Source organism: Sminthopsis crassicaudata, chromosome 2 (genome assembly GCF_048593235.1).
Source record: "Sminthopsis crassicaudata isolate SCR6 chromosome 2, ASM4859323v1, whole genome shotgun sequence".
Taxonomy (NCBI): domain Eukaryota; kingdom Metazoa; phylum Chordata; class Mammalia; order Dasyuromorphia; family Dasyuridae; genus Sminthopsis; species Sminthopsis crassicaudata.
The window spans coordinates 523599788-523626542 of NC_133618.1; the positions used below are offsets into that span (position 1 = coordinate 523599788).

Here is a 26755-nt window from a genome sequence, read left to right on the forward strand (position 1 = left end):
CACCCCCCCCAAAAAAAATAAGAGGCTCAATGAACAAGTTTGTGAAGCAAGTTGGTCACCTTACCATTGTAAAGAGCTCCCCAGGCATTCTCTGCATATTTTCATTGTTTGCTGATCCCAAACTAAACTTCCATATTCCAAGACCCTTAAGAAACTCAAATGGCTCAAAAAGCAGATGCAAAGATGGATCTTTTCAAGCTAGTACATCTTCCACAATCTCCAACACCAGCCAGGAAGGACAATGTCAGAGGTGATGTCAAAAGCACCTTCCAAGTCCACTAAAATCCCAGCAAATTCTCCCTTCGCTTTCAGAGGAAAACCAAAGTAGAAAGGTTTATAGTAATATAATATAGAGTAAAATGACTTCACACTGCCATCTGACACAGGTACCTTACCTGAAGGTAAGATTCAGGTTATAAAATGTTTTAGTTTTAAGAATTTTATGTGCTATACAATATTTATGGTACTATAAATTTCAGATGGAAATGCGAAAAATATTAAGTGAATATACTCTGAAATCTTTTTTTAAAATTGTGATGTTACCCACACACACACACACACACACTAATCACAGAATTCAAGGAAATTACTAACAAGAAAAATGTTTTGCACATTGCCAATTTTATTTTATGTATTGAATTTTATGGGTTATTTCAGATTACTGTGTAAGGAAAAGAGCGTTTTATCAGAATTAATGGTTTACTATTAAGAATTGCATGCAGATACCACTACACACCTGTCAGATTGGCTAAGATGACAGGAACAAATAATGATGAATGTTGGAAGGGATGTGGGAAAACTGGGACACTAATACATTGCTGGTGGAGTTGTGAAAGAATCCAGCCATTCTGGAGAGCAATTTGGAACTATGCCCAAAAAGTTATCAAACTGTGCATACCCTTTGACCCAGCAGTACTACTACTGGGCTTATATCCCAAAGAAATACTAAAGAGCGGAAAGAGACCTGTATGTGCCAAAATGTTTGTGGCAGCTCTTTTTGTTGTAGCTAGAAATTGGAAGATGAATGGATGTCCATCAGTTGGAGAATGGTTGGGTAAATTATGGTATATGAAGGTTATGGAATATTATTGCTCTGTAAGAAATGACCAACAGGAGGAATACAGAGAGGCTTGGAGAGACTTACATCAACTGATGCTGAGTGAAATGAGCAGAACCAGAAGATCACTATACACTTCAACAACAATACTGTATGAAGATATATTCTGATGGAAGTGGAAATCTTCAACATAAAGAAGAGCCAACTCACTTCCAGTTGATCAATGATGGACAGAGATAGCTACACCCAGAGAAGGAACACTGGGAAGTGAATGTAAATTGTTAGCACTAATATCTGTCTGCCCAGGTTACATGTACCTTCGGAATCTAATGCTTATTGTGCAACAAGAAAATGGTATTTACACACATGTATTGTATCTAGGTTATATTGTAACACATGTAAAATGTATGGGATTGCCTGTCATCGGGGGGAGGGAGCAGAGGGAGGAGGGGGATAATTTGGAAAAATGAATACAAGGAATAATATTATAAAAAAATATATAATAAAAATAAAAAAAATTAAAAAAAAGAATTGCATGCAACATCCTTTGATCCAGCAGTGTCACTATTAGTTCTATTTCCTCAGTGAAATCATAAAAGGAAAAGGACCCACATGTGTAAAAATATTTGTAGCAGCTCATTTTGTAGTGGCAAGGAATTGGAAATTGAGTGGATGCCCATCAGTAGGGGAATGGCTGAATAAGTTATGATAATATTGTGAGAAATGCTGAAAAGTTGGGTTTCCACAGATGTCACAAGCTTTCAAGTAATACAGGACAGTGACCAAGAACTTTTCAGAATGTGGGAGGTTAAGGAAGGTTAGGATTCACAGAACAACCAAATGATCAATAGAAGCCTTAGGCAAACAAGGAATTGGGGAGCTAGGAAAGCACAGATAGAGAGATAGCCAACCCAACCCAAACTAGTTGGGGTCAATGACTTGACTTGACCAAATTACAATTGCGCCTGCTTAATAGGCTAATTGAATATTAAATAATACATATTAAATAACATGATGAGGTAGGGGGAACATGTTTAATATATTTAGGGGGAAACATGTAGTGGGCTTATTAGAAAGATTATAACCAGGAAAGAATGGACCAATCTGTTCTCTGAAGGGGCTGCACCAAACTAACAAGTGCTCCCCTTCTAGAAGAGGAGTAGGGTCCGCTTCCGGCTGGAAATGTCAAAATGATTCCTTAAAATTTTTCTTTAATAAATTTTCCCTGATATCTGATTTTCAATGTCAAGAGTGTATTTCTAATAATATGAATGTAATGGAATATTATTGTTCTTTAAGAAATAAGGAGCAGCTTGACTTAAAAAGAGAGAGAGGGAGGTAGGGAGGGAGGGAGGAAAGAAGGGAGGAAAGGAGATAGGAAGGAAAAAAGAAAGAAATGTCCAAAAGGTAGGAGGTGATATAATACTGAAGCTCAAGGATGAGGCTGGGGCTTCTATAGAGATCTATGGCTATTTGCATAGAGAAAATTAAACTCATAGGAGCTAATAAGGTCATCAAGTTAGAGAATATAGAGATGAGAACCTTGGAGAACACCCAAAGTTAAGGGGCATGATACGAATGATAAATGAGAGCAAGACAAGTAAGGAAAGAACCAAGCAAAAGAACCAGCCTCATGAAAACTGAGTGAGGAGAGCATCCAGAAGGTAATTATCAGTATCAAATACATCAGAGAAGTACTCTAGAGAGATGAGGAGTTATAAAAGACAATCAAACATGAAAACTTCAGTTGAGTGATGGGATCCAAAGCTACACTGCAAAGGGTTGAGGAATGAATAAGAGAGAAATTGGGAGGAAATAAATGTTGACAGCCTATTCTAGAAGCTATTTCTAGTTAGTTAGTTAGAATAAATGAATAAAGTATTTAAGCACTTACTAAGAAGCACTGTCCTAAGGGCTAGGGATACCAAACTGAAAAGACAAACTGGGCTCTCAAAGAGCTTACATTTATTGGGGGAACAACATACATGGAAGGTTTTGGCTGCAAGTCAGCTGGAAAGGCCCTTACGGGTCAGTAGCAAAGCACATGGTAATTAATATCTCTGCTTTAATATCATTTCAGTTGATGAGAATCTCCATTTCTGCTGTTGGACCATTTGACAGTAATAAAGGCTTTGGGGATAAGATCTTTATTTGAGGGATAAATACATCTGGGTGCAGCATCTGCAGGAGCAGTTACCAGGCTGTTTTCTCAACAGTAAAACAATTACACATACTGACTTAGAAGCATTGCTATCTCAAAGGCTCTTAAGTTCAGTTTTTATGTCTTCTCAGAGTCTGAGGGTAGAGATGCTGATCAAGGTGGTGGTGGTGGTGGTTTAATTTGTCTGGATGAAAAAGGAAGGCGAAATAAAAGACAATAATAGCTTGAGTAATGAGACAGTCTAATGAAATTTTTCTTAAAAATGAGAAAGAGTTGGGCATATTTAAAGGCACTATGAAAGGAACCAGTATGTAGGGGTTAAAAATTAAAATGAGGGGATCATTAAGTTGTCAAGTTGCAAAACAAAAGGGAAGTGATAGGACTAAAGGTAAACAGAGAGATGCTGCCCTTGGTGAAGAAAAGGGCCAACTCATTAACAAAAATTCATATCAAGAGAAATTGAGTCTAAATTTGCTCAGTACGGAAGAAACTCAGCTGAGAGAGTGGGCATAGGGAAAGGTGTGAGAGGATTAAGAAGAAAAGATTATTTTAATCTTCTTAAAGCAGAGAGAAAAAGACTTCTTTGTAGCAATAAGGGCCCAAAGTTATTTACATAATACAGTTGTATAATTTGTTATGTACCCAAAAAACTTGATTGTGTGACCTCCTTCAGCTTCATTCATGAGCCCATAATTAGGAATGGAGGAGGAAAATGATGGGAGAAATCCTAAACTATGGTGTGACAACACAAGGGATGAGCAGCAATAGGGCAAGGAATTATAGAGAACAGAGCAGTGTAAAGCTGAATTGGCTAATGAGAGGGTTGAAACTGGGACGAGAAAGAAGTGGACACTGGTATACACAAATATTGGTTACTTCAATTTGAAAGTATAAAGAGGAATAAACAGCAAAAATAACAATAGAAAATGTGGTTTAATTTATTAAGCCTAAATGATCAGAAAATTTATAGATTACTCAAAAACCTAATTATTTTATAACATTAATATTTTCCTCAAGAAGCGAGTTGGAGGATGTTAAGCAGTATCACAAAAAATGAAAACGACTTCATTTTGCCAGAAAGTGATTGATAATTCATGTGGGAGATATTTCTGAATCAGTTATATGCAGTTGAAATCCAGTAGTTTGGTATTCGTTTTTGCTTTGCTCAGAGGAAGGATAAAAATGAAAAAATTATATCCTAAGGGCAATTACAATTCCAAAATGACTTAATGAACAGTTCTATCAGGCTTTAAAAAATAATAATACAAAATGAATAAGAGTAACTTATTTAACAATAAGAGTATTATTATCACTTCTTCTGGAAATTAAATCAGCTCAAAATAATCATCACAGAAACCAGTCCAAAAGACCTTAGAAAACTGCTTCATCTAGTAAATAACTCTACTCTCTTTATTCTCCTTTTCTCTAAATTTAATCAGAAACAAAGTTTCATTGATTTCACCTCCTCTTAATCATTTCTCTCTTCATTCACAAAGTCATCATCTTAGGCTTCAGGTTTTCATTAGAGCTTGCCTGAACTATTGAACCATCATTTGCTTATTTGTAAAAAGATCTGGAGAATGAAATGGGAAACTACTTCAGTATCTTTGCCAAGAAAATCTCAAATGGGGTCATGAAAAATTGGACACAATTGAAAACGACTGAATAATATTTCAATTCCTTGCTTAAGAAATTTCATTGGTTCCCTATAGAATACCTTTAAACTCCTCTTTTTAGAATTTAAAGCCCTTCCCCATTTGGCTCCAATCCATTTTTATAAACATATTGCTCTTCATCATATGTTTCAACTCTCCTATGATCCAACTAAATTAGTCTAGGTGGTTCCCAAATACAACCAGATACCTGCTGTTTCTATACTTTTCCATGATTCTGCTCCCACTCTTGGAATGATTTCCCTGCTTTTCTCTGCCTCTTGAGTCAATTCAAGTAATACTTCCTGCAAAATGCTTTTCCTAATTCTTGTGACAATGTTCCTTTGCCCACAACAAGATGTTAATTTTTATTTATTCCTATGTGTGATTTATATGGATTTGTGTAAATATTGTCTCCTTTCTCTCAAAAGAATATAAGCTTGAGACAATCTAAGGATTATTGGACTGCCTGAAAACCATGATGAAAAAAAAAAAAAAAAAAAGAGCCTAGACATTATTTTTTCAGGAAATTATCAAAGAGAACTGCTTGGATGTCATAGAATCGATTAGAAGGATTTGAAAGAATTCACCAAACACCTGAAAGAGACTCCAAGTGACTAAATTTCAGAACTATCGGACCAAGGGAAAAAATATTACAAGCAGACAGAAACAAACAATTCAAATACCCAGGAACCACAATAAGGATCACCCAGGCCCTAGCAACTTCTACTTTAAAGGATCCATATTCCAAAAGGAGAAGGAACTTGGAATGCAGCCAAGAATAAATTACCCCACTAAACTGAGAATTTTTCTTCCAGGGAAAAAGATGGACATTCAATGAAATAGATGAATTCCATTTATTTCTGATGAAGAGACCAGAGCTAAACAAAAAATCTGATCTCCAAATATAAAACTGAAGAGAAGCATAAAAAATAAAAAGAAAAGTCTTGAGAACTGTATTTCTGTTATGGGTATACATAGAGAATACATGTATAATCTGATTTTACTGTTATAATATAAAAGGGAAACTAGAGGTAGAAAGGGGAATGTATCAGAAAAAAGGAGAAAGTGGAGATAAAATGAGGGAAATTACATCTCAGGAAGAGCCAAAGAAAACCTATTATAACTAAAGAAAAGAAGGGAAGATGATGAACATTGTGTGAATCTTACTTTCATCAGATTTGGCTCAAAGAAAGAATATTAGACATATTTGGTTTTCCTGAGAAACTTCTCTCACTTTATAGAAAAGTGGGAGGGGAAAAGGGAAAAAGGAAGGGATAGGCTAAATAGAAGGGAAAAGATAAATAGTAGGGGAAAGGTATAAGAAATGGGGAGGCTCTCTAAAGGGGGAGGGCTACTTGAGGCAAGTAGTGCTCATAAATGAAATACTAGGGAGAGGAAAAGGGGGAAAAAGAAAGAGAAAAGTATAATTTGGACTTAATAAGATGGTAGGAAATACAGAATTAGTAGTTTTAACTGTAAATGTGAATGGGGTGAATTCTCCCATAAAGCGGAGACAAACAGCAGACTGGAATAAAAGCCAGAATCCTACAATAGCTTGTTTACAAGAAATACATTTAAAGCAGCGTGATACAGAGTAAAGGTAAAAGGCTGGAGAGCAGAATCTATTATGCTTCAGGTGAAGTAAAAAAAAGCAGGGGTCCTGATCTCAGATCAAACAAAAACAAAAATTAATCCAATTAAAAGAGATAATGAAGGAAATTACAGCTTGTTAAAGGGTACCGGGGATAATGAAGCAATATCAATTTTTTTTTTTTTGAGGTTGGGGTTAAGTGACTTGCCCAGGGTCACACAGCTAAGAAGTGTTAAGAGTCTGAGATCACATTTGAACTCCGGTCCTCCTGAATTCAAGGCTGGTGCTTTATCCACTGTGTCACCTAGCTGCAATATCAATATTAAACATATACGCACCAAGTGGTATAGCATCTAAATTCCTAAAGAAGTTGAGAGTTACAAGAAGAAATAGACAACAAAACTATAATAGTGAGAGACCTCAACTTTGCTCTCTGAGAACTAAATAGATCAAACCACAAAATAAATAAGAAAGAAGTTAAAGAGATAAACAGAATACTAGAAAAACTAGATATGATAGATCTTTGGAGAAAATTGAATGGAGATAGAAAGGAGTACACTTTCTTCTTGGCAGTTCCAGGAACCTACACAAAAATTGACCATATATTAAAACATAAAGATCTCAAAATCAAAAGCAGAAATAATAAATGCATTTTTTTCAGATCACGATGTAGTCAGGGAAAAATTGGTTTAAAGGGTAATTGAGAACTAAATAATCTCATCCTAAAGAATGAGTGAAACAGCAAATCATAGACACAATCAATAATTTCACCCAAGAGAATGATAATAATGAGACAACATAAAATTTGTAGAATGCTGCCAAAGCAGTAATAAAGGGAAATTTTATATCTCTAGATGCTTACTTGCATAAAATAGAGAAAGAGAAGATCAATGAATTGGCCTTGCAATTAAAAATACTAGAAAAAGAACAAATTAAAAACCCCCAAATACCAAACTTGAAATTCTAAAAATTAAAAGGAGACATTAGAATACAAGCTCCTTGAAATCAGGAACTATTTCACTTTTCTCTTTGTATCTTCAGTTGTGTGGCACAGTGCCCAGTTCAAGGTGAGCGTTTAATAAATATTCATTAACTGACTGACTACCCTGAACATTTGCTAAACCACACAAGGACAAAATGGCATTAAAATACCAGCTCACTCACAAAACATTACTCAGAAGAATGATAGAAAGCCCAAATACCTCACAGAAAAATGAAAATTAGTCAACAGGGTTAAGTAATCTAAAGAAAAACTTGCATGAAACTAAAGATTATCACAAGATCATTTATAGATGAACTTGGAAGAAGAAACAGATTCAAAATGGAAAAGTTTTACCAATTTTTATAGCACTCCATTCTTATCTTCAATCTAATGGCTCAATTCCTATGTGTAATATGAGGAAATAGAAATGGCAACTCAAATGTACTCAGAAGAAATTTGTGCCGACCAAATGTTTAAAAGGTACTCAAGGATATATTTTCAAGATCTAAAAGAGGAAAACATTTCAAAAGAATGAAAAAGGTAATGGATGGAACTACAACCAATCAATACACATTTATTGAGTGCTTACTATGAACTGGAGAGTATAATTACAAATGTGGGAAAGCTTCTGTCATCAGGGAGCTCATTTTCTACTAGAAAAAATAATGAGGACAAAATATGTTCATCATGATGTATGCTGAAAATATATACAACATATTGTATTTAACATATACTTTAACATATTTAACATGTATGGGACTACCTGCCATCTAGGGGAGGGGTTGGGGGAAAGTTGGAATAGAAGGTTTTGCAAGGGTCGATGCTGAAAATTTATCTATGCATATGTTTTGTCAATGAAAAGCTATAATTTAAAAAAAAGAAAAGAAAATATATACAAAGTGATTTCGTTAGTGGGCGTAATTAACAACTAAGGGCATCAGGAAAAGCCTTCTGAAGGAGGTGACACTGCAGCTGAGCCCTGAAGAGAGCCATGAGTACCAAAAGGCAGAGACAAGGAAAGAAAGCATTGCAAGCATGAGAAATAGCCTATCCAAAGCTAGCAAATTAAATGCTCTAGGCAAACAATAATAAGCAGGCTGGTGTAGCTGGAGCACTGAATATGTGAGGAATCTCATGTAAAGAATATTAAAAAACAGGTTGATCAGACTATGAAAGGTTTTAAATTCTAGACACAGAAATTTGTATATTATCCTACAGGCAACTTGGGGTCACTGAAATTTCCTGAACAAAGAGTGACACAATCATATCTACTTTAAGAATATCAATTTAGCAGTTCTATGGAGATGGACTGAAAACAGAAAAAAAAACAGATGCAAGGACATAAATTAGGAAATAATTGCATTCATGCAGGCAAAAGATGATAAGAACTCGAAGTGGGTGGTGGGTATGCACTGGAAGCTCAATTATCAAGTAATAATGCCTACTCTAGGGTAATTGTGGAATGAGAAGGAAATGTGGGATGAGTGCAAGAGATACTGAAGAGATAGAATCAATTTTTTAAAAAGTGACTGAGAAAATAATATATTGTATCTATTTTCCAAATTAATGAATATTAATCATGAGGTTATTAATATGTGGGGGGAAAAGGTTGAAGGAAATATTAACTACTATTGATCAGTTGAGTTTAAAGTATAGATAAGCCATCTAAGTAAGAATGGCATCAGATAGCTGGGAAAAAGTTTAAAAAACAGAAATTATTAATGTTCGGGGGAAAGGAAGAACTATCTATCTAAAGAGACAGATAATATTTTAAATAAACTTAGGTTTTTAAAAAAAATGTGTAGGAAATGAAAATAAGAACAAGTTGCTAAAGATAAATACAAAGAATAGTAGCAGAAATGCTAATGCTCCAAGAGCTGAAATTCCTAGGGATGCTAAGGACAACAAAAAAAAAGATTGTTTTTTAAAAAACTACACTGAAATATGGAAAATGAAGTTACCAAAGTTAAGAAAACAATATATACAATGACTATAACAATGTAAATGGAAAGCCATATAACAAAACAATAAAAAGTAGATGTAGCAAAACTATAAAGACCAAGCAAATTTTCAAAGAAATAAGAGGTCACCGCCAATCAGCACCTTCAAAGAGATGGGAAGACCACAGGTGTTGCACATTGAGCCTTTTCTGAATTTTCCAATGCACTGATCGATATTACTGATTTTTTTCTTCATTTTTTTTTGTCTTTAAAAAATGCTATTTGAAAAAAAAAATGCTATTTGTTATATGGAATGATTGTCTGGGAGAAGCAGAAGAATTACTGGAGGGAAATGATGACCAAAAAAAAAGACATTACTAAAAACTTATTTTTTTAAAAAGTTGCATTAGGAAAAAATACTGGAGAAACTTACAAGAACTGATGTAAGGAAATCAATGTACACAGCAACAGCAAGATTATCTGATGATCTATTCTGATGGACATGGCTCTTCTCAACAATGTGATGATTCAGGCTAGTTTCAATGATCTTGTGATGAAGAGAGCCATCTCCACCTTGAGAGAGGACTGTGGGGACTGAGTGTGGATTACAACATAGTATTTTTAGTTCTTTTGTTGTTGTTTGTTAGAAGTTTATTTTTTCTCATTTTTTCCCCTTTTAGACTGATTTTTCTTATGCAGCAAGATAATTATATAAATATGTATGCCTATATTGGATTTACATATTTTTTTACCATGTTTAACATATTGGATTACTTGCCATGGGGGGGAGGGGGAGAGAAGTGGGGAAAAATTGATACTGCAAGGGAAAAATTGAGTTGAAAAATTATCCCTGCATGTTTTAAAAATAAAAAGCTTCAATTTAAAAAAATAAAGAAAAAGGGCAATTTTAAGAAGGGCTACACTATTCTCAGAGGATGGAATGATAAAAAACAGTAACAGAGAAGGTGGAACTACTTGGCTCTGACTTACTTTGTTTCTCTTTTCTCATTGGTGTACTCATAGCTTCAGTATCATTGATGACCCATGGCTTTGACTGTGAGGTAGGGGTTGTAAATCTCATCTATCATATATAAGATGCGCAGAGATGGGAGGGCAATTAGGACAAGGATGACTGCAGGTATAATTGTTTAAATAGTTTCGACCTCTTGGGCATCTATGATGCTGGTATGGGTTAGTTTTGTTGTAAGCATGAGAATAAGAACATATAATACTAATGAGCTGATTAAGAAGACAATTATTAAAGTATCGTCATGAAAATATATGAGCATCTTGAAAGCCCAGCTGTATAGGATAAGGCATAATAAGATATACAGGGCTTAAACCTGTGATTTAACTATGGCAAAGTTATGTAATGGTTGTTACTAATATCTTCTTGAGAAAGTAATAAAGGTAATAGGGTTGACTTGAAATCAATTTTGGGGGGATTCGATTCCTTCCTTTCTCATTTTAGGATTTAATGAATACAGGTTGCTCAAATGTGTGGTATGGGGGAGGGCAACCATAAAGTCATTCAATATTGGTAGTAGTCAATTCTAGCGAAAGCTTCTCAGATAATGAAGATTATTAAGATAACAACTGTTAAAGAAATAAAGGAACCAATAGAAAACAGAACAACCAAGGAGAATGACCTTTGGACTAAAAAAAAAAAAAAAAAAAAAAAAAAAAAGGAACAAAAATAGCCAATAAGTAGTCAATATCCAAGACAAGAAGACACACACTAAAAGATTATCCAGCTCCCCTTGATAAGTTTATGTGAGATGAACTATAACCAAGGATACTAAAAAGGGATTGTTAAAAATCCTGCAGAACGATCGTGAAAGACTGGAAAAAAGAAGTGCTAAAAGACTAGAAAAGATAAATTGTCCCAATAGTCAAAAAGGTGAAAATGGAATTTTAAACTATCAACTAATAAGCTTGATTTTGACTCTGGACAAAATCCTAAAATGTTGATATGGATCAAAAACTAGAAAGTGAAGTGGTGAGCACATCGAAAACAGATTCTACAAAATTACTGTGTTTAATTGGTCTTCCCACTTAAAAAGCAGTTATAATTTTGCAGACAAAGATTCATATAGTTAAAATTACTGTTTTTCCAGTAGCAATATATGGTTGTGACAATTGGACTATAAGGAAAATTCAGTGCCACAACAGAAATAATGCTTTTGAATTGTAGTTCTGCAGAAAACTTTTTTTAAATAGCTTTTTATTTTTCAAAATACAAGCAAAATAGTTTTCAACATATGCCCTTACAAAAACCCTGTGTGCCAAATTTTTCTCCCTTCTTCCCCTAGATAGCAAGTAATCCAATATAAGTTACAGATGCACAATTCTTCTAAACATATTCTGAAGAAAACTTTTGAGAATCCCTTGGACAGCAAGATCAAATCAGTCAATGCTTAAAGAAATTAATCCAGGTTATTCACTAGAAAGTCAAACACTATGTGCAAGAATGTTTGTGGCAGCCCTCTTTGTGGTGGCCAGAAACTGGAAACTGAGTGGATGGCCATCAATTGGAGAATGGCTGAATAAATTGTGGTATATGAATATTATGGAATATTAGTGTTCTGTAAGAAATGACCAACAGGATGATTTCAGAAAGGCCTGGAGAGACTTACATGAACTGATGCTAAGTGAAATGAGCAGGAGCAGGAGATCATTGTATACTTTAACAATACTATATGAGGATCAATTCTGATGGACATGGCCATTTTCAACAATGAGATGAACCACATCAGTTCCAACAGAGCAACAGAGTAATGAACTGAACCAGCCACACCCAGCGAAAAGAACTCTGGGAGATGACTATGAACCACTACATATCATTCCCAATCCCTCTGTTTTTGTCTGCCTGCATTTTGGATTTCCTTCACAGGCTAATTGTACACTATTTCAAAGTCCGATTCTTTTTATACAGCAAAACAACTATTTGGACATGTATACATATATTGTATTTAATTTATACTTTAACATATTTAACATGTATTGGTCAACCTGCCATCGAGAGGGGGGGAGGGGAAGGAGGGGAAAAATTAGAACAAAAGGTTTGGCAATTGTCAATGTTGTAAAATTGCCCATGCATGTATCTGGTAAATAAAAACTATTAAAATAAAATTAAAAAAAAAAAAAAAAAAGAAAAGAAAAGAAAAAAAGAAAGAAAGTCAAATGCTGAAGCTGAAGTTTAAATATTCTGGCCACATAACGAGAAGACGGGGAACATAGGGAAAGACTAAACCCAAAAGAAAAGGGGGATAGAAGAGGATGTGATGGATAGATAATATCATGAAACAATAAGCATGAACTTGAACAGACTTTAAGATATAGTGGATGATAGAAGGTCCTAGTGTGCTATGGTCTATAGATTCACAAAGAGTCAGACATGACTGAACAATAACAAAAAGGAATAGTTCCCTGCTCAGGGGAGCAGGGAGGTGCTATAAAGACAAAAAGTAAAAAACAAAAAAAATTATTCCTAAAAAATGACATCATGTCATGTTAATTTCATTATATTTTTGGACAAGATTAGTTAGACTAGCAAAATACCTTTTTTGACAAGATTAGAGTAATAGAACAAGGGAATACTAAAAGATAAGCTTTGCCAAGATTTTGACATGCTATTCTTGTGGCTAAATTATTAAGTTTGGGGATAAATAATAATATAATTAAGCAGTTCCAGAAGGCTTTGAATGGTCTAATCCAAAGCAGTCACTAAATAGTTCAATGTCAACTTGGAAGTCTAGTACATTGACTATGAGAACTTGTGCTTGGCCCAGTGTTATTTAATATTTTTATCAATTACTTGGATAAAAGTACTAATGACATGTTTGTCAAATTTGCAAATGTCCAAAAGCTGTTAGAGCTTACACAATGGAAGACAATCAAGATCCAAAAGAATGATAGTAATGCTAAGAGGCTAGAACACTGAACAAAAAAGAATAGGACAAAATTTCATAGGAATAAATGTATCAGCTTCACATGTATAAGATGAGAAAGGTATGGCTATTTAGCAGCACTTTCTAGAAAATATCTAGAAGCTTTATTGAATTGCAAGCTTAAAATTAGCAAACAAAGTAATGTCACTGAAAAAAAAATAATGCAACATCCAGGTAATAAAAAAGTAATAATCCCACTGTGCCCCTGCCTTCTCCTTATTAAATTATGTTTATTGTGTTCACTTCTAGGCCCCATATTTTTAGAAGAGACATTAACCAAATGAAAGACACTCAAAGAAAGATACTCAAAAGCCAAAGATAATGCCATGAAGATGAATTGACCAAGGAACTAAAGATGTTTAGCCTCAAGAAAAAAAAAAAAAAAAACCTTTGAGGGGGGAAGAGCTTTCCCTTGGAATAAGAATTAGAATTTATTTGCTTTACCCCAAAAGGAAAAACCAGAACAATTTACTAAGAGACAGGTGTAAGGACAAGCTTTCTAATCATTGGGGCTATCCCTAGATGGCCTTAGGAAGTAGCTTCACTCTCACTATAGATCTTCAAGTAGAGATCTAGATAACCTAGATAATCTAGATAGAGCTGAATACACTATAAAGGGAGAGTTGGTACATGATTTTTTTTATTTGCATTTGATTCTGTATCCACTGAAGCTGAGATGCAACAAAGCTGAGATGCAGATCAATGTTCTGTTGCTTTTGCTAACTTAGGCCTAAAGCTAACATGAGGTTCTCTACCAGAAAACAGGTTCTCCACAGTCAGCATCACACTAACCACAGGTAGAATCATCAATTACAGAAAAGTTCACTTATCTTGGCAGTATATTTTCCAAGGACATGAATAAAGATGATGAGGTTGATATACACACTGCCAAAGTTAAACGTCTAGGGGGTTCAGAAGGAAAGGGCAAGAGAAGAGCGGTATTAGGCTGAATGTCTACAGAACTGTTGTGCTGACCCCACTGCTATACACCTGTGAAACCTGGCCAGTATATCTGCACCATGCCAGGAAACTGAATTGTTTTAGGAATATTCTGAAGATAGTCTGGTGAGGTATGGTATCAATACTGAGGACCCCCGTGTCTTGGCCAAGCATTCAAATTCTACTACAAAGAACAACTCCAATAGACTAGACATATTGTTCAAATGCCAAATGTTCATATATCTAAAAGACATGGAGAACTCAGATGAGGCAAATGCTCACATAGAGACCAGGACATTCTCAAGATTTCTGAACTTCAAATCAATTGTATAACATAGGAGACACTGGGCAAAGGACACTGGGCATAGTGTCTTGCCCTCATCAAAGAAGGTGTTGAAGCAGGATTACAGTAGCTAAAAAAAAACAGTGAAATGTACGAATTTAGAGATATTTCTATTCTAGGTGTTCATGAGGAATATATGTGCTTGAAATGTGGTAGAGTACTCCAAATTCACAGTGGTCTGATGAGTCACTGTTGGAGACCCTATACCTTGACTCCCACATAGTGATGTCATTTTGGTTCACTGAGAACAAAGGACAACAATAAATAAAGGATTCTTGTTCAGATATGTGTTAGATTAGACAGCTTCTAGGATATTATGATGTGCTAAAGATTTGGATGTCATTTGAATAAAGAATATAAATGAAGCCAAAAGAGTTTAATTACGGTCACCAAAGTAGTGGAGAAAAAAATCAGAAGAGCATAGAAGTCAGTATTGTAAGGTATCTGAGTGCCATGAATAAGCAAATGAACCAGCAAGAGATAAGAGAAGGAAAAGTCAAACAAGTAGAGTAAGAACCAAGAATCAAGTCATAGAAGCCAAATGTGACAGAAAGGGAGAAATCTTTAGAAGGAAGGAATAGTCAAGAGTTTCAAATGCCACAGAAAGAACAAGGAGAATAAGGACCAAGAACAGATCACCTCACAAGAGCAGCTCCATCCTACGTACTTTTATCCATGCTGAAATTACAACATATATTCAATATACCCTTTATTCTATCAACTACTTATTCTCCTTCCACCTAAGCAGAGCTCTTTCAAATGAAAGTTTCCTGATACAGACTCCATTGACACAATCACCATTTATTAAGCACTTTTGTATCAGGAAACATGCTACAGACCACAAAAACCGTATCATCTTTGATTTCAAAGCAGCTATATATTTAATCAAGTAACAACATGCACACATCTAAATAAATGCAAAATAAGTGAAATGTAATGGGGACTGGATAGACATTAGCAACTCCTATTATGAAGTATATCCTGTAAATGCAACTTGAGCTGAGTTTTGAAGGAATATGGGAATTTTATGAAGCTTAGATAAAGAGGGAGTAAATTCCAGGTTTGGGAAATGGGAAGCACAGAAATGGAAAGTGGTACATCATGTTTGAAGAACAAGGAAGTCAGGTGAGCTAGACCAGGGACATCATGAAAGGGAGAAACTAGAATGATTCAATTGAAACTGCAATTCCAAGAACACCTCTATATCATAATGAATAGTCAGAAAAAGACTTCTGCCACAGTTTTACATCTCCAATTCTCTATCCCAGTAAAATTTAAGTCTCAGTAAAAAGTCTCAGCCCTTTTCCTGAAAGTTGAGACTTTTAAAAGCTCAAGTGTTTGCCTTCCCAAGTGCTTAGTAGCTACTTAATATATGCTCACTGAATAAAAGAAAAAGAAAAAGCTAGGATGGGACCAAACTGTTTAGGGCTTAAAATGTCAAAACAAATTAATATTTTATTCCATAGTAGGCAATCAGGAGGCCCTGGAGCTTTTTAAGCAGAGCTTCCTCTTGTTTGTCCTTCATTCTAGAACAGGATCATGAAATCAGGGAAATGATGCCATGAATGGGATGTAAGTGAGGGAGGCTGGACAAGGTCACCTCTCTCATTCCACTCCAGAGCCATCTGGGGCCGGTGGCCAGACACAGACCAGGGCGACTGGAGACGGCTCTGGATAGAGTGGGAGACTTTGGTCTTTTCAGCTAAGATCTTTAACGTGTCAGTTTGACAGAAACTACACATGTCACCCCTCCACTTATTTGAATAATTTATTTATATACATTTTTGAACTGGCTGAAAGACCATTCTTTAAGTCTTGGCCAAATCCACGCTTTAGGAATGCGAGCAAGAAGCTACTTGGAGGACTGAGTGGAGAAGGAAGCGAGTAGACAGAAAAGGACCAACTAGGAAGTTCCTTCAATAGTCTCAGGGAGAAGTAATGAGGTCCTGGACTCAAGAACAAACAGGATGCTGTAACTTTCCTACACATGCCCTTAAACCTCAAATATTCTCTAGATGTGTCCCTTCCCTCCTCCCACAATCACAAATCTCGGGTCTGCATGCATCCCTTCTCTCACAAATCTCCTGCCTCCATCCCTTCCCTTCTCCCACGTACCCTGTCTCCATCCTTCCCCTGTCTTTCTCCCTATCTCAGTCTCTATATCTTCTATCCGTATTCCGCACACAGCCCAACATCAAACAGCTTCCATCCCGATTCCCTCATCATCTGGCCCTGGCGAGAAAGCCCCTCACCCATTTCCGCTATGTAGTCCCCCAACAGTTTGGGGAACCCAACCCCCGCTCCTTCAAGTGCCGCCCCCCCCACAGCAGCTGACCTGACTACAGTCGTTGTGAGCTGCGTCGAGTCCGCATCTATGCCCCCCACATTCTCCCCTCTCTCCCCACCGTTAGGAGCTGATCAGGGCCGCTGGGGGGCGGGGGAGGGCCCGGCCGGACCAAAAAGCCTTCACCTCCGGCCTCAGCGACTCGGGCTGCGCCCCTGCCACCGGCGATCGCTGGAGGGCTCTGGCCGGGGGCTCCAGAGAAGGAGTATTAGAGGAATAGGCCCCGACAGCCTAAAGGCTCTCCCCCTTTCCCACACCGTGCTGGCGCTCAAGTCCTCCCGGCCTATCCCCACCTTCCTCAAACATTTAAGCCGCAGTCCCAGACCAACCTTTGCGGTCGATGTCGCTTTCCACGTCGCTCCCGAACAGATCCTCCATGTCCGCCATCCCTAAGCCTCAGCAGCCGGTGCCTAACTTTCTTTATGGCAAGAAACCGGCGCGCCTCACGACACTGTCGCAAGAAACATAGCTAAGCAAATAGAGAATTTCTTCTCCTCCCCCCCTTGACCCGCCTTCCGCGCCAGCCCCGCCCCAAGTCTCCAAGAATGGAAGGAGAGGCATAAGTGGGAGGGACTGGCGTGTGTGGGAGGGGCTTCTCCGGTGGGAGGAGCTATGCGGAATGGACTGCCCTAGTTGGCTAGAGTTGGGGGAATAAACGAGGTCACCGTGATGCAATGCCAAGTTGAAAATCCTTTGTTTCTACTTTTACTAAGTTTTCTTTTCCTCTTAGAAAAAACTTGGTATTGCTGCGATATACCAATACGTTTCTGATTAGGACATTAATAACTAGTGACTCTTTTTATAAAAGTTAATTTAAAAGAAATTATTTAAAACTTTTAGCGCATTGGATTAGGTCAGGGAGCAGTTAAGGTCAAGGATGGGCGAGGTAGCCTGCATATGCAGTTCCGCTCTCGCCAGCCTTAGATGTGGGGCAAATTACAGTGTGGAAAAGGAGGAGTCTAGGGCTGACCGGCCCTTTCGGACTGTTCAAAAAAATACAAAATGACTATTTTCCTAACGGTTCTCGCTCAAGTGAGCTGACTGGACTGTCGAAGAGGTTCTGCGCCGTCCCGGGGCCTTGGACGCTTGTCCCTAACGATAACCAGATGGCTTCCTGCGGTCACGAGGATTTGGTTAAGAGAAGTTAAAATTGACTATCACAGGCTGAGAGAAAATGCCTGTTTTATGGCATTCCAGAAAGACTCTCATCTGTAAGAGGAGCGTTTCATGGGTTCTTAGGCTGGAGCCTCTGTTTTTCAACTACGTACAGATAGGGAAATTAAGGCACCAAGGGATTAAATGAGTAGCCCTCAGTCACACTGCACACCCACAAGTCAGCCAGTCATCAAGCATTTATTAAAGTAGTACCCACTGAGCCAGACGCGGCGAACCACAGGTAACGAAGGCAGGCAAGAGAGCCAGGTCCGTTGCGTCCTAAACCACTTGTCCCCTCCGGGGTTCAGGCTCTCCTAGAGAGACCCTTGTAAAAAACAGGGCATCTAACATCCGGTCTGCCCCGAGAATCTCGAGGTGCTCTGATCTGTTCAGCAGCCAAAGGAAAGAAACAAAGAAACTCAAAATTCCGATATTAAGATCCACTACTAATTGTAGACTAGTCAGAGATACGGATAAACAATTTCTGAACTATAATACAATCAGCGGGAAAACAATTTAGCGTTTGATTCTATGTACTTCACAAGCAAACAGGAGACATGCAAGTGAAAAGGACATTATGGTTCAGTGAAAAGATGGCGGATTTTGGAGCCTCTGAATCCTAATGAAAAGACATAGGGAAAGCCCCCAACTTTTTTTTTTTTTTTTTAAAGCTCACATCTTAAAGGAAGGTCTTAATAAATCCTTTTATAAGGTGAAATATAATGTTCTAAATATGTACATTATAATATGTAATTAGTCACAGCATCTTTTGGGGAAATTTCTAAAAAAGCAAATAAGTATATATACATATATATATACTTTAACACCCAATATTATTGTGCTAATAAGTTTCAACTGAAAATTGGCCAATGAGTAAGTTCATCCTTCCCTCTATTCTGACTAGAAAGCATAATGGTTGACCCTCTATTACAATTTTTAAATTTCACTTATTTCTGTATCTTTTTGGATACTACTGGATAGATGATATGCTAGTAAAATGTAAATGTATTTATTTTCAACTCCTCTTTCCCTCTCACTCCACACTCCAATCTCCCTAATCCACCAAGCCGCCTTATTGCTATATTCTCAATACATCCCCCATATCCCCTATTCTCTCTACTCAAAACAGCCACCACCTTGGTACAAACTCAATACTCTCACTATGTATCAAATTAGATTTCTAATTTGCATACTGTCTCATTTGAGCTTCTTGAGATGAAGAACAACAGTTTTGCCTTGCTTTGTAACCTTAGTATTTAGCACAACATATAATCATTTATTACTTGATTTATCCTTGTTGAATGTCTAAAATAAAATTTACTATTTAAAATTCCTATAGAATTTTTTTTCATTCACTAAATAAGACTTTGGAGATAGGCCTGGAAGCAAACACATAAACTCTGCTTTTAGGGTTCCTCTATGTATGAAGTGTTAAGAAACGTGTGAGAAGGGGCAGCTAGGTGGCGCAGTGGATAGAGCACCAGCCTTAAATTCAGGAGAACCCGAGTTCAAATTCAATCTCACACACTTAGCACTTCCTAGCTGTGTGACCCTGGGCAAGTCACTTAACCTAACCCCAGCCTCAGGGGAAAAAAAAAAGAAAAGAAATGTGTAAGAAATGAAGAATTACTTAGGTTTTTAAAATAACTTATTAGGAAAATTAAAATTTTAAAAATATTTTAAAATTTTAATATTATTTAAAATTATAATATTAAAAGATGTAGCATTATAAGAATGCCTTGAAAATGTCTATTCTATGTAACTGTGGCCATGTCATTTAATATTTCTGATCTTCTTTCTCAAGGGGATTTTATATTTAGAGCTAAAATTAGACCCTTTTTAAAACTTAGAGCCTTTTTCTTTATCTAATACAATCCTATCATCAATAGTCTCCTTTCAACCTCAGTTTGTCATCTGCAAAATAATGTTTATAGGATATACAAGGAACTTTACTAATACCTCATTTGATCCTTACAATACTCAGAGAAATAGATGACTATATTTGAGAAAATTGAGGTTGAAAGGTCAAGTAACTTGTTGATGAGGCAGTGTTGAACTGAGGTTTCCTGACTCCAGGTCCTTCGGTAACTCCATGCCTGAAATTGGAGATTATGTTTACATGGTTCATATATATATAACTGACATCATATTATTTACCTTCTCAAATGGTGGGGGGAAGGCTAAAGGGAGGGGAAGAATTTCAAACTCAAAACATTTTTAAATGAACATTCCAAACAAAATTTTAAAACAGCTTTTTAGGAAATGGAGATAAAAGTACTTATCTCACAGAGTTGTTGTGAGGATCAAGTGAGAATAAGTACATGTATATAAATATACTATTTATATATAATTATAAATATAAAAGTTGATTATATATAATATTTATAATAGCATACGCACATATACATAACTGGACATTGTATAGGTATGTCAAATAGTGGCCATGACTTTTTATATGTGTTTATATATGTAAACATATACATGTATATATTTGGTTGCATGCATGATAGTGAACAGAAATGGTCTTATATGTGAATGCATTTGGAAGTGTGGTTTTTATTTTGTTTTGGATGTTATGTGTCTAAATATAACTACATGTAATTGGGCATGTGTATAAATAACTATGGAATGTGTTTATATACATATATTTGTATGTATACATAGATGGGCTTAATATATAAACCAGTATAAATTTGCTTTACATGTTATATATGTATAAACATACATATCCTATTGGGACATATTATATAGGTACATATGTGTATGGAGTAATAAATATAAATTTTGATTTTTTATATGCACATGTTTGTATAAAAATACATACATCTGTACTGGGGCATATACTGTGTATCTAAACGCAGCAGCCAAACCTACGGAAGAGACAGCTTGTACCCAAGCCACACACCTGACGCAGACTCACAGGAGCCTGACTCATCTGGCCACTGGGATGGGCCGGGCTGCACAGGTCAGTTGGCAGCTACTTTAGGCTGTGGGTGTGCCAGTCACGGAGCCTGGACTCTCCCCAGCAGGCAATGTCTCTGCTGGCCCCCCCTGACCGCCCCAGGCTCACCCCTGGATGCACAGCTGCAGACCTTGCCTGCTCTTCATTCATGCCCCAGTGCTCTTTCTGCTAGGAGGATGACCCTTACCCCTGGATTGGCAGGAGACTCTCCTCTTTAACTCCTTCAGAACTTCAGAGGTTTGTCACCTCCAAGAAGGAAGTGGGGGAGAAGTCCGTTCTAGTTCTGAAGCCCACAGTGAGAGGTCCCAATTCTTGGACATCTCATGCAGGTGGACAGCTGGAAGGAAAAGGAGCTAATGCAGCCTATTTCCTAGAGGTAAGTCATTGCCCTTGCTTGCCCCTTCATAGGCAGTTGAGCTATTAAAAGTCTGTGAAATGTTTATTTGGAGTCCAAAGGACTCACCTTGATAGTCCATTATCTTTTTTTGCCCCTTTGGACTTTTCTCTTTGCTAAAACTCAATAGGGTAGACTATTGAGCAGATTTTTAAAAACTGTAATATAACAAGCTTATTTTAAGGAATATCAAAAATCTGATTAAATAATATTCAAAATAAGTAACATAATAAGACTACAAATAAGCAATAGTGGGGGGTTTTGCAATTTTTTCAGAACTTAAGAGTTTTAAAGGAAAATAATAATTTTGTTAACTATATAACTAAAATTTCACTCAACTTCTATTAAACTCTATTCCTGAAACAAGGCCTGGTCTAGCTCTCCCCCTCAAAGTTCTCCCATTTCTTGGGCATCAATAACTAAAGCAACGGCCAGGGACTGACAACCTATCTGCTCTTCCCAGTGATAGCTCCTCAGCCTCCAGCTCCCTGACTCGGGTCGTTTATCCTTCTTCTTCCTACTAGTTAAAAGGAAACAGCCCAGAATTCCTCTGGGAGTTGAAGAAGAGACTGCTGGAAATTCTCCAGCATGGATGCCCTTGGCTATGCCTGCAGGGAGCATGATCAAGATTTCAACAATAGGGAGTTACTTAGATGGTACAGTGGATATATATCAAATGTATACTGGTCCTGGAGTCAAAAGGACCTGAGTTCAAAACCAGCTTCTGATACTTGATGAATAGTAGTTGCTTGACCCTGAACAAGTCACTTAACCCTGATTACCTCACAAAACAAACAAACCAAAAAAAAACCTCCCAAAGATCTCAAAAATTCCAGTTAAGCATTTGTTTCATTGACCTGATGAATGAATACCTTTATTTACAGTTACAAAGATCTTCAATGATATGACAACAATAAACATACATTTTCCTAAAATACCTTTGGGTCATACTCTTTCTGATGAAGTCGACTCAATACTTATCTCAGTTTTTTTCATAATTTTGGTCCGCTAATAGGACCAACTAAGTAATAGGACTGCTGAATGAGTTTGTTTCTATCCTATAGCTGAGTGTGGTCCTGAAGGTCATTCCCCAAAGTCTAAGCATTAATGTTATTGTTATTGTTGTTTTGTTGTTGTTCTGTGTTCACATCTGACTCTTCTTCACTCCATTGGAGGCTTTCTCAGCAAAGATACTGAAATGATTTGCTATTTCCTTCTCAAGCTCATATTACAGAGGAGGCAGGTAGGGTTAAGTGACTTGCCCAGGGTCACACAGCTTAGGAAGTGTCTGAGGCCCGATTTGAATTCAGGAAGATGAGTCTTCTTGATTACAGTTCAGTATAATAATGTATGCTGACTCCCAAAACTTGGAATATTTCCAGGAGAGGTACAATCTCTTCCTTTAGTAATAAAGTTAAAAAAAAAAAAAAAAAAAAAAGAACAATATCAATATGAAGCATTGGGAAGCCATTCCCTAACACCCTCACCTGGAGATGCTACCTGAGGTATTCTGGGTCTGCATAAGGCCCTCATTATGAAAGGACTAAAGTAAAAAAAGAACAACATCAATATGAAGCACTGGGAGAAGCCATTCCCTAACACCCTCACCTGGAGATGCTACCTGAGGTATTCTGGGTCTGCATAAGGCCCTCATTATGAAAGGACTAAAGTAAAAAAAGAACAATATCAATATGAAGCTAGGTAATTTAGTAAAGGTTTCTTGGAAAAGATGGCTCTAACTGCATAAATTAAGTAATTCAGGAACATATGGATGGAAACATTCCATAAATGAATAGAACAATATAGATTCCATTCTTGGGGGGAGTAGAACAAAAGTTACCAGTCTTACCAGTTCCATGTGACTTCAGACTAGCCATGTAGAATTTGCATGGATGGCACTTTGAATGATGAAAATATAAAGGAATTTCCTTGCTGCGATTTCTCAGAGATCTTTTGTATTTTTGCAAAGTTGTACTACTAGGATGATTTGCAACAACCCAGGCCAGTGATGCGGTGTATGTAGGAGTTAGAAGGAACTTCCAGACAACAACTCAAACTAGACTTAGATAGAAGTCGATAAAATGCTGATCTTGGAGTTAGAAAGACCTGGCTTCAGATCTCATTGCTTATAAGCTTTCTAGCTTCAAGATTATAAGTCTCTTCAAACCCTCCTACCTTAGACAACCAGAATTTAATGGAATAAGTCAAAGATGATCTGCAATCCGAACTGGCAAAGGATTTCAATTCAACAAACATCGATAAATGCCTACTTTATGCCAGGCACTGTTAAGTGCTGGGAATACAAATAAGAAAAAGAAAAGCCCTGCCCCTAAGGACTCTACCTTTGTAATGGAGAAGACAATACATAAAAGCAAGCAGGAAAGGGGTAGGGAACACGTGGACAGGTTGGAGGGACCATCTTGTTCCGTGGAGTTGAAACCAAGCAGAGTTGTGGATGGAAAGTGAGGGAGCTGAACATTCAGTTTCTATCCTCAATGAAGGAAGTTCTCTAATCAGAACAGAAATGTGTTCTCCCAGTGCCAACAAAAGCACAGATCCTTCAAACGTTCAATTCAATAAAATAAGAGTTGGAGCTGAAGACATCAGAGAGGTTCAGTTCATCCCTAAGGGATCCTTGAGCTGGCTGATTAGAATAGTATGTGGGGCTATGAGTTTAGGGTCGTGACAAGACTTCAGCCCTAGCCAGAGCTAGACCAAATCCTATTTCCATTCTATTCTGAGAAACAGATCATTTCAGTAGCCCCACCCTCATGGCATCAGAGATAGTCACCCGGCCTGAAGAGATAACGGGAAGGAAAGGAAATGTGGATTCCCAGAAAGAGGTCTCTGAAGTGAAGCTCCTTCCTGGCTACTACAGGAAGAGTGGGATTACGTAGTGGAGTATCTCAGTCTAGAGAAGATAAAAGAGCTCCGGGACATCCTTCCTGGCTGTAAGTGTGGGGTCTGATGGAGACCCCGTGGGCTAGAAGAGAACCATCACTGCCTTCCTGAAAAACCACAGGCAGAACATTGCCCCACAGAACTGCGGACTCATGTAACGGGCAGCAATAAGCGTGCCTGACATCTGCAGAGAGGTGCTGCCAAGTATAAGAAAGGCGATCCCCTACCGAAGAGCCTCATTGGAGGCAAATCCAGGGGGGAGTCTACGCAAGAATGAAAGGTGCTGTATGGCTCTGGGGAGAGGTGGAGAGGGGAAGAATTTCCCACAATCAATTAATCAATTATCTTTATTTTCCACTAGATCTGCAGAACAACTATTGTTTCCTTTGACTTATAAATAAACCTATTCATTCCCCAGGCTTTGTGAACGTTCTGAAGAATTGGTGAAGAATTTTCTTAGCCATAGGACCTTCAGGCAGAGCCAAGGAGATCAGAGATGCTGGAGAATGATATTTGGGGGCATTATTTGGGCAGAAATTTCCCAGCATTCTCTTCTTTGATCCCCTGAGGAATTTTGGCTCTTTAACTTTGAATTTCTGGAAGCTAAAAGTAGAAGGGACAGGAGCCAGGAAGCCAGAAGCTAAGGGGCAGTCGTCCTGAAGAGCAGACAATGGGCACAGGGACTCCCGAGCCCGTGTGATGTGGACATTTAAGAACCCTGTTAAGGAAAATCCTATATCAGGAAACTCGACTGAAAACTGAGATCAGTAACTTTTCATTTTCCTCACCTCTTTCCCTTTTTCTCCCAGTAGGGACGTCATGCTTCCTCATAGGATCAGAGAGGCATTTGCCTTTGTTTTATCACTCCAACAAATGTGAGAAAGTTACTGATCCAAGGAACGGCTTGTCTCTCTGCGATTGTTTCCTTATGGCATTGAGGGAAATAATTTGGAACACCTGTCAGGGAGAAAGATTTAAAACTGCCATATCTGCCAGTGCCAGATTTCTGGCTGGGGATCTGTACTCACAAAAGAGAGAATATCATCTTAATAGGTTTACTTTAATGACTTTCCAGGGTAGGGGAAAATACATTCACCACAGTTTCTCAGAGCACTAAAATGAGTGGGCCTGTAGGAAGCTAACTGGCTGCCATTGAGTCAGGCATTCACCATTACCTATGGCCTAGCTGAGAAGAAAACCATTCTCCCAAAGGAGAGAAGACTATGGAATTTTTAAAAAGTCGAGTCTCAATGAAGGAATAGCCTGACCCCAATAAAGTTGGTATGCTGCCACTAAACTGATTTTCCTAAAATACAAATCTGATCATAGCACCCTTTCCTACTCAATAAACTCCACTGGTTTCCTATTGCTTCCAAGAGAAAATACAAATGGCTCTTTGCCTTTCAAAGATAGCCTTATAACCCCCTGTCTTTACATGTACTCTTCCATTCTGTGACACTGGCCTGAGTTATCCAATTAACAAGATACTTCATCTCTTCTCTCTGACTGCCTGTCATGGCTGGAACTCTCTCCCTTTTCCACTCCTAATATTGACCTTTTTGGCTTCCTTTAAATCCCAATAAAATAAAATCCCACCTCCTAAATAATGCTTTTCCCAATCCTTCATTAATTCCTGTGCCCTCTCAATGTCAATTATTTTCCTATTTTCTTTGTATTTATTTCTTGGTATATTGTTTCTCTCATTAGATTATAAGCTCCTTAAGCACGGGAACTGTCTTTTATCTCTTTTGTATCTAGCCCTTATCACAGTGCCATTTAGTATGTATTTAATAAATGTTTATTGAATTTAATTTAATGGGGAGGGGGGGACAGGACTAAAGGGAAAACAGGATAGTACATTGATTAACATCGGCTGTCCACTTACCAACCTAGCAACAAGAATATATGAGGGATAAATATAAAGCTATAATAATTTAAAAAAAAAAAAAAGAATTTGCAGGCTTGAACCTATATCTAAGTCAAGAGGCAAAATTTATTGTAATTAAAACCCCAATTGAAGCAGGCAAAATTCCAACTGAATTTAGCCAAGCACTGGAAGCAAGGAGATACATTTATCTAGTTCTTCATATCACTGATAGGCTAATTTTATGGCCTAGAGGTAGATCTGAGGAGTAATTTCAGGAATTTGGTTATTACTGACCAGCAGACCTAGGATTATCCTAAAACCAGAAGACTTTATAATCAGAAAGTCAAAACGATAGAGAGTCTCAGGATCACTAATATATATTCCTTAAAGTTTAAGGGGAGAAATATTATATTCCTAGGCCAGAAGGTTTTTATAATCATTGACAGAACTTTAGCATTCTTGGATCAGAGGACCTCTCAGTTTCAATGATCTTGTGATGAAGAGAGCCATCTAC

The 26755-nt window shown here is 37.4% G+C and overlaps 1 protein-coding gene across 3 annotated transcripts in view; it reads right to left on the reverse strand.

The window, feature by feature from the left end:
* LEO1 (LEO1 homolog, Paf1/RNA polymerase II complex component) overlaps nucleotides 1–26755 on the reverse strand; it is a 95983-nt gene that overhangs the window by 44938 nt on the left and 24290 nt on the right. Inside the window, exons 2-3 of one of the 3 annotated variants that reach the window (XM_074294525.1) lie at nucleotides 18331–18502; nucleotides 17292–17413 (exon numbers count right to left, since the gene is read on the reverse strand). In XM_074294525.1, coding sequence (XP_074150626.1) covers nucleotides 17292–17349 — 58 coding nt within the window. In that variant the 5' untranslated portion in view covers nucleotides 17350–17413; nucleotides 18331–18502. Of the gene's footprint in view, nucleotides 1–17291; nucleotides 17506–18330; nucleotides 18503–26755 lie in introns of those variants that run through there. The other 2 variants (XM_074294526.1, XM_074294524.1) reach the window with 2 other exon arrangements.